The 12,342-nt window shown below is 43.7% G+C and overlaps 2 protein-coding genes across 5 annotated transcripts in view; both read right to left on the reverse strand.

Annotated features, from left to right (window-relative positions):
* Positions 1–1,432, reverse strand: part of LOC119486218 (neural-cadherin-like) — a 110,381-nt gene extending 108,949 nt beyond the window's left edge. Inside the window, exon 1 of the mRNA XM_037766143.1 lies at positions 995–1,432. The gene's annotated coding sequence lies outside the window, so the exon portion shown is untranslated. The remainder of the gene's footprint in view (positions 1–994) is intronic.
* Positions 1,433–1,557: 125 nt separating this feature from the next.
* mtss1la (MTSS I-BAR domain containing 2a) overlaps positions 1,558–12,342 on the reverse strand; it is a 31,852-nt gene continuing 21,067 nt past the window's right edge. For 2 of the 4 annotated variants that reach the window (XM_037766144.1, XM_037766146.1), the window contains 9 exons: positions 11,737–11,894; positions 11,539–11,646; positions 10,441–10,538; positions 5,844–5,976; positions 5,136–5,210; positions 4,754–4,909; positions 4,219–4,389; positions 3,930–4,095; positions 1,558–3,039 (listed from right to left, as the gene is read on the reverse strand). In XM_037766144.1, coding sequence (XP_037622072.1) covers positions 2,231–3,039; positions 3,930–4,095; positions 4,219–4,389; positions 4,754–4,909; positions 5,136–5,210; positions 5,844–5,976; positions 10,441–10,538; positions 11,539–11,646; positions 11,737–11,894 — 1,874 coding nt within the window. In that variant the 3' untranslated portion in view covers positions 1,558–2,230. The remainder of the gene's footprint in view (positions 3,040–3,929; positions 4,096–4,218; positions 4,390–4,753; positions 4,910–5,135; positions 5,211–5,843; positions 5,977–10,440; positions 10,539–11,538; positions 11,647–11,736; positions 11,895–12,342) is intronic. The other 2 variants (XM_037766147.1, XM_037766148.1) reach the window with 1 other exon arrangement.

The following is a 12,342-nucleotide window of genomic DNA, read 5'->3' on the forward strand; positions in this document are numbered from 1 at the left end:
AAAGGGCCCTGTGGTTACACATCACTTCTTCTTCAACTCCATTGTTCATTTGTTCCAGGGTACATTGTTAAGTGGCTTGTTAAGTGCTCCAGGGATGACGTATTTGTGCAGGACCAGGAAGTTAGCATCGCCCTGGTTCCCTCCACAAAAAGCCAATGGTATTGTTCCATTGGGTTTTGGATTATTGCAGAAAATAAGCTCTGTGGCAAACAAACGTTCATGATACTTACACGTTTTGTTCAGCAAGATAATCTCCACAAATGAACACCACTTTTATGATTTTAGAATAGTAAATGCAATCGGCAGAAGTAAAAAGCTAACGTTAAGCTAACGTTAAGCTGTTAGACACCGTCTTTTTTAAGACACAAAAAGGCTTCAGAATTCACGAGTGGGGTATTTATTGATTTATTTTATTTAGTAGAGTAAAACTTTTAAATCTGGTAAGCTTGTGTTAGACCTTAGTTCAGGCATCTATCTAAAAACCCATTGAAAAAAACCCATGGACTTCCAGACCAGGGAACCGGAAGTGCTAAAATACCAACTTCATGCTCATGTATCATACATTAGTGCCCTCTAATAGAGCTCCCCTTATGGAGGAAAAGGTTCCCTGTGGTTAAGCATCACTGTTATCCAGGCTGGGGGGAGCACACACAGTGAGTTTAGGAGTTGTCATTTACAGAATAATAATGAGGGGGTTTCAACCAGCTAACAGGAACATTCATTTCACAGCCGTGCTTCCTGTTTTTCCAAAAATAAAAACTATTAAGTACGGGCCAAAATGAACGTGTACACTTTAAGAACATTCTACTTACATGGTGGCCTATATATTATGTTGGACATATAATCTCTCAACAGCTTATGTAAGATATATATTTTGGTCATTTGACGTCATTGAAGTGAACAGCTAGTTTGGGTCATGTTTGTGTCTTTGTAAACACAAGTGAGCTCATGTTGGTCCTCACTGTTGTAACATGAACGTAGTTCACGTCCTTACCTTCCTCTCTTCTGCTTTATCCCACTTATCGTTCATCTTTCCAGCCTGCCAAACATATCTAATGTCGATGTCCTCCATTACTGTTTTCCTTTTGGCGCCAGTTAGCAGCTCGGCCACAGTGAAGGCTCTCTGGCGCCCTCCTCTGGCTGCTCACAGTACTGCAGGCGATGTAAATAGCATAACTGAGGGCGAAGTTACAGTGAACTAAGTAGAAAATTAGAAAGAAAATAGATATAATTGGGTTTCAGATAAAACTACAGCGCACAGACTGTTAGGAAAATTAAGATTACTGTACTAGATGGAAAAACTTAAAATACAGAGTTTAACTGCAGAATAAAATGTGGAGTAGAGAAAGCTCCTGAGGAAATAAAACTCTAATAAAATACAGTTTCAAAAATCCAAAGTGGAGAAAGTAAAGAAGAAATAAAACTTGGGGAACTGGGAGAAATAGTTAAAGCCTGTTTTAGATGTAAATATACTGGTCAACTAACAGTTTGCATGCCTGACAATATGGATGTAATATTTTCCATCTATTAATGAGTGTGACAATGACCATCAAGCCATTTAACAGTAAAAAGCCTGTTTAATTGCAGAATATATTGACAGTACGGTACAGCAATAAAAACACTGCCATATTGCTCCTATTTTTACATGACTTACACAGCTGCTGTTCAGCTTATTAATTAAACAAAAACAGTAATACGGTACTTGTACAGTAATGATGAGAAGCACGACACACAGACAGGCTCACAGAGCACTTTGCCCCATCACTTTCCACTGACAGGTGGCTGTGTTAATTAAGAAACGCACAATATTATAATAATCATAAGAGCAAGAAAGAACAAAGACGCGGAGCATTTCGACCCCTACGGCGGTGACACGTCCTCATCGCTGGGGCAAAAGGGGGCAAACTGGGCTGAAACAACTGGTCACACGGGGGAGCAGAGATGCACAGCCACGAAGCCCACAGACGAAAACCAAACGAAAGAGAATAAAAACCAACAAAATATGGATTACTTTGTACGTACGCAATACATACATGACATGAAATGACTTGACATTGTCCGTGGTCACTCATTACTCTGTGAACTGGCCTTCATTCACCCACATTACATCCTCTTTATTACTTGTACCTCACTTCATGTATCACATGAGTGCTTTTGCATTTCACTACAAAGCTTCAGTTTGTAAATAAGGGCACCACAGCTGCTTCTTCACAGCCTTCTTCTCCAACAGCTACCGCAGAAACCTCGGAGCCGACCTGTCGTCAGTCACTGACTTGCGGAGCCTCACCCCGCGGCGTATAGACACCAGCATATCCTTGTCCTCCTGGGCTGCAGAGGACGGCTCCTGGGGCACACACTGAGCCAGATCTCCTGGCAGCGGGCTGTGGAAAGGGAAGTGACCCTCGCCGAGGGCGTGGGCGCTGGCTGCCAGCTCCCCTATCTTTTCCACCAGGCTGTGGCGGTTGGCAGCGAGCAGAGGGTCCTCCTCAGCACCGTGGGCGGCCATGCCGGAGGCCTGCTGGGCATAAACGGTCCTGTCCGCCGCCCCTCCTCCTCCACAGCCCCAAGCTGCGTCGGGGAGGCTCATCCGCTTTGGAGACGCCCTCATGTAGTCACAAGCATTCAGGTCATCACCGTACAGAAACTCCTCGCTGCCCGCGCGGTGCTGGGACGGGCTGGCGTACCCCGGCGAATCTGGCACCGTGGGGGTCTTAACTGGCACAATGGGGGGCCGGATGGGAATGGGGCCGGACGTGGACGGCGTTCGTCTCACTCCAGTTTTGGAGGACGGAGTCCGGCGAATGGTGGCCGTCCCCGAGGTGATGGCTCCGGAGCCGCTTCCCCCTGCGCCGTTCGGAGTGCTCTGCAGGGTCTTACCCGCGGGCAGACCCGCTGTGCTGGCAGGCCTCTTGGTTTGGATCATGCGGCGGTAGCTCTGAGCGATGTTACTGTGGCGTGGGATGGTGGAGGACTTGTCGAAGTCTGCCTGTCCTTCGCTGTCAGCATCCCCATTGAGAGAGTAGCACTCATAATCAGAACCTGGAAATGACAGTGAGTCATGAGCATCTATATTTTCCGCTGAATAACAAAGATTACTGAAAACAACGATGTTTTGAAGAGTTATTTTGTAGCTTTATTATATAAAAACTAGGGCTGTCAATCGATTAAAATATTGAATCGCAACTAATAGCATGATTGTCCGTAGTTAATCGCAAATTAATCACATTTTTTATCTATTCAAAATGTATTTGAAAAGGACATTTGTCAAGTATTTAATACTCTTATCAACATGGGAGTGGGCAAATATGCTGCTTTATGCAAAAGTATGTATATATTTATTATTAGAGATCAATTAACAACACAAATTAATGACAAATATTGTCCAGAAACCCTCACAGGTACTGCATTTAGCATAAAAAATAATCATAACATAGCAAACTCAAGCCCAACAGGCAACAACAGCTGTCAGTGTGTCAGTGTCCTGACTTGACTACGACTTGCCCCAAACTGCATGTGATTATCATAAAGTGGGCATGTCTGTAAAGGTGAGACTCATTTTCATTCACATATCTTGAGGTCAGAGGTCAAAGGATCCAATTGAAAATGGCCATTCCAGTTTTTCCTCACCAAAATGTAGCCTCCTTCACGACGAGCTAGTATGACGTGGTTGGTGCAAATGTCTAGTTTCATATGATGTCAATATCTACTCTCTAGCTTTAAAACTGAGCAACTACAACCTAAAAATCGCAAGTTGCGTTAATGTGTTAAAGAAATTAGTGACGTTAAAACTAATTTGCGTTAACGCATTATCACGTTAACTTTGACAGCCCTAATAATAACTTAATTTATGCAGCAAATTCAGTGTTGTGTATGGATACCATGTGTGCTTTATCCTGAAGGCCCATGTGGCTGTTAAGGGTGAGTGTTACCTTGTGAGGGGATGGTGTCCTCGGAGCAGGAGGGGGTGTTGGTCTGGGTGCTGTAGCCACTAGAGTACTGCAGAGAGTCCCTGCTGCTCTTCTGCTGCTCCATACTCAGGCCTCTGGTCAGGACCATAGCTAGAGTAGTGGCTGCTGGAGAGAGCGGCTCGCCATGCTGAGGCACACAGATACAGGCAAATAGGAAGTACATAAAGATTAGCACACATTTACATATGCAACTCAGCACACTACAGTTCTCAAGGCATACACATTTATGTACCGACATTGGATTTTTTACCTTGGCCGCAATGGTTGCTGGGCCCATTCTCACTCGGTGCGTATCATCCTGTTGCATCCCAGAATACCCCAGCGGACTGGGCGGAGCTTCCAGTTCTCTCATCTTGTCCGCAGACTCCCTCCTACGCTGCAGAGTGCTGGCCAATGACGGCTCACAGGCTTTGGCCCAGTCCTGCAGCGGCAGCAGACGGAACAATGAGACTGTCCTATGACTTGTGCGTCTTCCAGTGTTTGCCTCCCAACAGTCGTGCAAGTCAGTTTAAACACGCAAGCTGCCGATTTGGCTCATGAACTGGTTAGATGCCGATGTGGAAATGGGCAGACTACATTGAGCTATGCAGGGTGTTAAATGGATAGAGCTGTCTCAGTTTAGCACATCTTTGAAAGGAAAGACTGCGAAACTGAGCTCGATGAGCAACAGCAAAATGAAGACTGTGAGGTTAATCTTTGCATGAAGGCAATAAAAACACAAGAGGCAAAGAAGCAACAAAGTTTTAAAAGAGAAAACAAAACAAAATGTGCAAATGAAAACAAACCTTCCAGCTAGGAATCTTTGATGTGGGTGAGGGGGTGTTGGATCCAGGGGAGTGGTTAAATGTGGGGGACGCAGGAAGTATGACAGAGAGAGGCCTGATGGTGCCAGTGTGAGAGAAAGCAGGGCGGAAGGTACCGAAGGATGAGCATGAGCCAAACTGCGGAACGGACAGACAAGTCTGAGTCAGAGTGCTCAACATCCAATGAATAGTCCACGTCAAACCGCACTGCGGCTGTCAAGAAGAGCCCACGGGCCTCTTTAAGCTATAGATAACAATGAGTGAAATGCATAGCACATCGTGTGTGTGTGTGTTTGTGTGTGCATGTGTGTGTGTGTGTGTCCAATAAAAGCAAGTTGATTGGTGAGATGCATGCAGTACTAACCGCTGTGGGAGAGTTGCACTCGCTGACAGACTGGCAGGTTTCTGAAGCCTCAGAAGAGGCTGAGCTTGTTGATTTCTGGGAAAGGGAAGACGGGGTAAAAGAACAGTGGAGGGGAAGAGGAAACGGAGAGAAAAGGTAGGCGTGAGAGATGAGAGGTGCACAGGAAGAGGATGAGAGTTGGAGAAGAGTGTTGATGAGCTTTAGGAGGAGGGAGATATTTGGGCCTCTGAGGGGATCTATAGTCCATAGCCTAGATCGATAATAAAGTAGCCTGTAAGATCATTTATTCAGAAAAGAACATTGCATCAGCTGGTGTGCTGCCGAGTGGGTTCTGTACACTCCACTCTGTTCAGACCGTGAGAGTCTGGATAACTTTATCAGTCCGGTGGGATAGAAATTCATCATTTGCAACAGAGAAAGCTCTGTTGCAGCAAAAAACGAAACGCTCTTGACTGGGTTTGGTGGTCGAGCTCTTATTGAGACATGGGTTTCTGTCTGCAATGCACGATTGAGATGGAAAAGGAGAATTGTTCAAAATAGAGAACTGTTGTAGCTCTACTGTGACAAGATAGTGGTGTTGTTTCTGTGTCCACCTGCCCTGCAGCATTACTATCTGAGGAATCTCTGGAGCTAACAGGTCTGCTTCGTGCCTGGTTTAGTTCCTCCTGGCTAAAGAATAAACTGTAGTGTTATGGCTGAGACTGTTACCTGGCTGGTGATGTCAGAGGGCATGGGCGACGGAGGCTTAGAGTGGGTGTTGGCATCCTGGGATACGAAGCCAGAGTCGTGGGAGGAGACGCTGCTGAGCCGATGGGCTCCTGCAGACGGCATCTGGAGGAGGCTGTAGACAGGATGTCACATCAGTATATAACTCAAGATATATATATATGGAGGACTTACAATGACCAAATGAAACAAGTCAAAAATGTAATTTGCATTTCCTTTTCATGTATGCATTTACTGTCATAATTAAATGCGAAACATACTGTATGTTAAATGACAATTATTTTGCCTTTTGTTTTTAAAACAAAACTGACTTTTTTTTCGAGGCATGATTTTTCCATGCCAGATTAAATGACAAAACAGAAAACAAAGTGAAGAAGTGTGTTGCATTTCCGTGTTGTCCAGCAGAGAGCAGCATAGACGCGCCGAATGCATGATGAGGTGCAAGGGAGCTTTTTCTTTTTAGAAAAGGAGATTCATTTTCAATTCAATTCAATTTATTTTTATATAGCGTCAAATCATAACAGAAGTTATCTCGAGATGCATCATCCATGTCAATATTAATATACACACTGTCCAATCACATTTGGGGGTCTGACCGTGAGTGGGTCCTCGTGTTGCTGATGGCAGCCATAACAGACACACTTTCACATTAAAAGAAAAAGCTCCTCATCATGAAAACTAATGACAGTGGTTTGTACTTACTATTGTCAGGTCTATGCTGCTCTCTGCTGGACAAAACTGAAATGCAACACACCCCTTCACTTTGTTTCCTGTGTTGTGATCAGTGGGCTAACTTCGGGTCTGAAAAGTGAAGCCAATGCGGAAGTGCCTTTAACTTGCATTCTTTCTAATAGCCAGCAGGGGGCGACTCCTCTGGTTGCAAAAAGAAGTCTGATTGTATAGAAGTCTATGAGAAAATGAGCCTACTTCTAACTTGATTTATTACCTCAGTAAACATTGTAAACATGAGTTTATGGTCTCAATCGCTAGTTTCAAGTCTTTTTCAATACAGCATGATGTTCATTTAGTGAATTATGGTCCCATTTAGAGACAAATAGACCATAAAGCAGGGTGTGCTTTAGGGTGAGGCTACCTTGTGATTGACAGGTCGCTACCACGGCGTTGTCCATGTTTTCGTCTTACAACTGTAACCCTTCCACAGTGTGTTTTCAGTTCATGAAAGTTAATTGTAACAGTTTCGGTGGACCGAAAACGTCTTATTCAGCATTCGGTTGTATTTAGCTCCACCCTCTTGTGTCACTTCTGGTTGCAAAAAGCCAAGATGACAGCCGCAAAATTTGCCGAACTCGAAGCTTCTAAACGACAGTACACAAACCAATGGATGACGTCACGCTGACTACGTCCACTTCTTATATACAGTCTATGGTTGGGATTTTTATTTTACTGTGGCATGGAAAATTGTCACAATTGATGGCAAAAAGATAATTAATTGTCCTTTTAAAGTATGTTTTTTAATTAATTATGACACACTAAAAGCATGCATAAAAGGAAATACATATTACAACATTTTTTATTTCACTTTTTTCCCTTGTTTGATTTGTGTTCATTTGGGCATCATAAATCTTCCATACAAACATACAGTATGCATGTAAAACAAGATTGCAATCAAAATTCTAGCAATTTTTCTCCCCATTATCTTGTTCTGAAACTTGTTACGTGAACATTTATGTGTAAGCGATGACAAAAAAAGAAGAAAAGGAAAAATGTATCACAAAGGATGAGAACATGAAGGCAGCGATGTGTGAAAATTCTAAATGACGCCATTCTTCTAATTTGTGTGCTTCAAAGAGCATTCAAAAGTTATCCCTTCTTTGATTTTTATTTCCCTCTGAACATTAACAGCCATCTCCGTGCTTTTCGTCTCCTGCTCTGTCATTCTCACTCAGGGTCGATTCTCTTTGTCGCCCACGCATTTGAAAATGTGAAACTTATGTTTCTCACCTTCCCTCTGTAGCGCTCCCCTACACCTCCTCCTCCCCCTCTGCCGCGGGAATATATCTGAAGTTATCACTTCTCCTTAATCTTTGTGCTCCGGGATGAGGACGCTTAAGGAGGAATGCCAAATTAAATATGACAAACTAAATAACCTTAAATGATTCATTACCAGACACTGTCCTTATGACCTCTTCCTCTCTCATCTGTGTCTTTTAAGAAATACTAAGTGAGCTTGTTTTTCTTCCATTCTCCTACCAAGACCTTCATCTCTTCATCACAAGTTTCTTTTGAAATCTCCGTATATCACTGAAAATCCTACAACACCAGTCTTGTGATTTTCAATTTTCACCCACAACTGAATCATGACATGCTTCTCTACATGCAGAGAGAAGCCTATGACCTTCAGCTTATCAAAAGCCTTTTACAGACTTACAGATAAACTGATACATCTACAGTACATCAATCCAGCTGCGACCAAGGTTGTTTCTCCACGTTACATTTGGGTGACATAAGCTTTCTGTGGACTAGTCATACTGTGATTTGAAACCTAAATCTGCATTAGAGTCAAACGATATAGTCAGTGGCTGCATTGTGAATAAATATAGAACACTAAAAATAGTCTGTGGTGTTAATTGCTCCAAATATCAGGGAGCTTCTGTTAAGCCAAGTTCGCACTACACGACTTTCAAAGTTGTCAGATCACTGTACTGTTCACACTACTCAAATTGCTGTCTTGTTATCGTGAGCCTTAAGTCGTTGTGGTTTTCACAATACATGACTCAGCGGCGACAGGGGGGTCACACACTACACAATGATGAGGATGAGGTCTCCAAACTATGTTTTGTCACAAAAACACGCAAGAAATACATAACTCAACCGGTTTCCACCATGGATGTATGAAGAGAACGGTTTAAAGAAAGCATGAAAGGTTTCTACACTCGTTTTTTAAGGCCCAATCCCATTGTCCCCCCCTAAGGCCTTAAACCCTGATCCCCTTAGGGACTAAATGGTTGAGTGTGAGAGGCTGCAAGTGCTTGAAATGGTATAAGTATGAATGGGACAGCAATTTGAGGCGGCATATCACATTACCGTTTTTATTTTACGTATTTTACTGCCGATTTGAACGTCTTCCAGGCTCTCGCGCCTTACGAGAAAAGGAGGTAACTGTCAAAAAATCTATTTACTTGTTTTTGTCACACTTCATTAAGCAGAATTAAAAGCAATGCTTGATGAATAAACCAGGTGTGTAATTGAGTCTAATGCTTGCATTCCTCAGATTTCATGTGTTTTTTATGGACCATCTTAAATCGTTAATGTTTCTGTGCACGGTGGCTGAACACCCATGTGCCGTCCTCTTTGTTTACCTTTTTTCTACGCCTCCCGGCTTCCCCTGGTAACCGTGGTAACCCTGTGTTTAACGTCACAACGCTATGAAATGTGGGTAATTCCCTCAGGCAAAGTCTGCAGAAATGCGGACTTATAGAAAGTGTTCATAAAGGACTCATAATGTCTGCGAGAGAGCCCTCAAGGACTTGACGATTTGACAGTGGGACGGCCCTAAACCCTCACAGACTTTGCGGGAACACGCCTCAAAAGTCTGTGAGTCTTTGAGTATGGACATGGGATTGGGCCTTAATATTTATTCCTCTAGGTGCAACAACAACTCCGCCTTTCAAACCTACAGGCAACCCCTCCTCCCCCAGGTGTCCTCTCAACCTATGTCTCACGCTCTCATTGGCTGTAGCTCGTGACCAGAGTCCCCGACAGGTCCAGATATTCAGCATGCTAGATATCTAGAATGTATCTGGGAGCCATTGGCTAGCGTTGGCGAGCCTCTCGACGAGCATCTTTGAGCAGTTCACACATGACACTCGAGCGCCGATGTGCAAGCGGCGAGCTAACGCCGATTTGCCTCTGATCTGGGGCTTTTATCGGGGAGCTCCAAAGACTGTCAGGGAGCGGAAAATCAGGGCTAAAGTCGCATAGTGTGAACTAGGCATTAGGAACTGTAACACTAAAGCAAGGTGATGGCTTGTGATAACAAGGCTTGATGTTACTTTAGCTCAACATTACAAGGGTTTATAGACAAAGAAAAAAAGAAAAGCTCCTTTCTTGACCTAGAAATCAACTTTGACCCACATTTATAGATCAATTGTTGGAACCATTAGATTTACAAATATGTGGAGTTTGGTTCGCGTGTAGGCTCATGGCTGTCAGGCTGTAATGTTTCACAGCTTTGCAGCTAATCTGGCTGTAAGAAGCTTGAGAACTGCAAATCTGCCAGGAGCAAGAGCTGAGGAAGTTGGCAAGTTACGCCATGTACAGCGTGTCGACTGTCACTGATAGTCTGGCTCCGTGGTGAGGGAGGGTGGGGGGGGGTCACCTGCTCCTGTATTCATGATAACCTTTAATATTTCATTCCTCTGCTAGTGTGTTAATAAGTGAGTTGAAATCGAGAATGTGCACGGATGTTAACTCAAATCAGCATGACAGCTCAGATCCAGTATGAATAAAATCCACCATTAGCGACACATCTGACACGACACACGAAACAAAACACGCTGAACAGAGAACAAAGAGCAACAAGGTGTGTGTATATGAGTGTGTGTGTGTGTGTGTGTACCTGCACATGCTGCTCTTCCTGGAGCCGGTACTGCTGGGGGATGAGGGAGGTGTCTGGTAGGACCAGCTATAGTCGGAGCCTTTCAGGTCCCGGATCACCTGCGGCGACACATTATCATATGGTGATGATACAATACACGTAATGGTTTGCATAGATTCTAACAAATTACTGCTAATTACGACTTGTCTTGTCATTACCGCCCAGAAAAACACATTAGTTTCGAATTAGTCTGTTTAGTCACATTGTGGTGAAATTGTAATAGGAAGGGCATGTAGTTTCATTTTCAGAATAGGCTAAATAATTTCCTTAAACAGCTGGGCACTGTCATTTCAAGCAAATGTCACTCAAACAGGACTAAATAGTGTATGTGTTGGGGACTATTTTCACTAGCGGATTGATACTCATGTGGTGCTCTAAGGCAGGGGTTCCCAATCATCGGATTACGACGAACAGGTGGGTCGCAGGAGATTTTATTAGGGTCACCAAAGAAATCTGCAGAATTTCTTCCATAGTCTTTTATTTAACATTTATATCTGCAGTTCACCTTTGAGCCACATGAGGGAGCCTGAATGTTCGTATCGTAGCTTACTTCTGACATTGACTCTAAAATGAAAGGCTAGCGTTTGTTTTACTGATGAGAGGAAAAAAACAAGAGCCTGTTAACTCCACCTAAATGCATTTATTTGGTTGTGATTTACCAAACGTATATCTCTTCGAAATGTCTGGTTTACCTATTCGAGATAGTATCAGGTGATGCATAAAGTATGTGGGATAAACTCTATATAAACAACAGTGGCTATTTCTTTTATAGTTTAGGGAAAACACTGGAAGTCAATGGCATTAAAAAAGTAAGTTCTATCAGCTTTTGATACACAAAAAATACTCGTTTTTAGGATTAATTCATTCTTGGTTTTAATCTTCTTGTTGAAACAGTAAGAAGAAAAATATAGAATATCACCAGACTCATCATTTAACAGCCTTGGACTCCAATTACACATTTGATTGTGATCCAGATAACCTGACCGTCTCTGAGGACGTCAGATGATAAGTGCACCAGCGGCGTTAATAGAATGAGCAGTATTAAATCTCCTCTGTTACCTGCTCACTGGCTGGCGGCAGCTTGTGTGGGTCTTCGGTCAGTAAAGTGAGGTCATCGACGATGGGCTGTAAATGTGTGATCTCTCCCAGCATGGCGATCTCTACGTTCTGTAGAGGAAAACAAGGATGGATCGAATCAAAACATCTATTTTACACCTCTACAACTCTTAGGTGATGCAAAGGCTAAATGTTCCTCACCACCACGGGCTGCAGCAGGTTAATGAATGTACAGTAACGCCCCCTCTCTTCCAGGAGCGCTCTGCGCACCGCCTGCTTCTCCGTCTCCTCCATCAGCAGGTACAGGTCACTGACGTCCTGCATGGCACTGTCCAGCTGGGGGCGCAGGTTACCCCGACCTGGTGCGAGGCGAAGCAAGGGAGCAGAGAGACCAAGGAGGGGAGGGAGCATGGAGAGAAGGAGGAAAGAGGTGAACGGGAGTAGGGGGAGGGTTGAGTAAAGATAGATATGACAGGAGGTGGAATGAAGAGAAATTGGGAATTTGAGGGGCGGGTGATAATTATGGGAGTGACATGAAGGAGGACACAGTTCAGGGAGGAGGGAAAGAGTAAAAAATGAGAGATGATTAGAACACATGATGATAAAGTGCTTGTGTACTGGAGGTCAACGCACTGACAAACAATACACTCAAATGGATCATGTACATGGGGATGAGAGGATGCTGAAATCATCAATCATGAGATGATGCAGAGCAACTGGTGGTGACTTGTAGGTCCTGAAATGGATGTGATTTAGACACACGAACGTAGGACGGATCCAAACCACAATGACACTAGATAATAGATG

The sequence above is a fragment of the Sebastes umbrosus genome, chromosome 4 (assembly GCF_015220745.1).
Source record: "Sebastes umbrosus isolate fSebUmb1 chromosome 4, fSebUmb1.pri, whole genome shotgun sequence".
NCBI lineage: Eukaryota > Metazoa > Chordata > Actinopteri > Perciformes > Sebastidae > Sebastes > Sebastes umbrosus.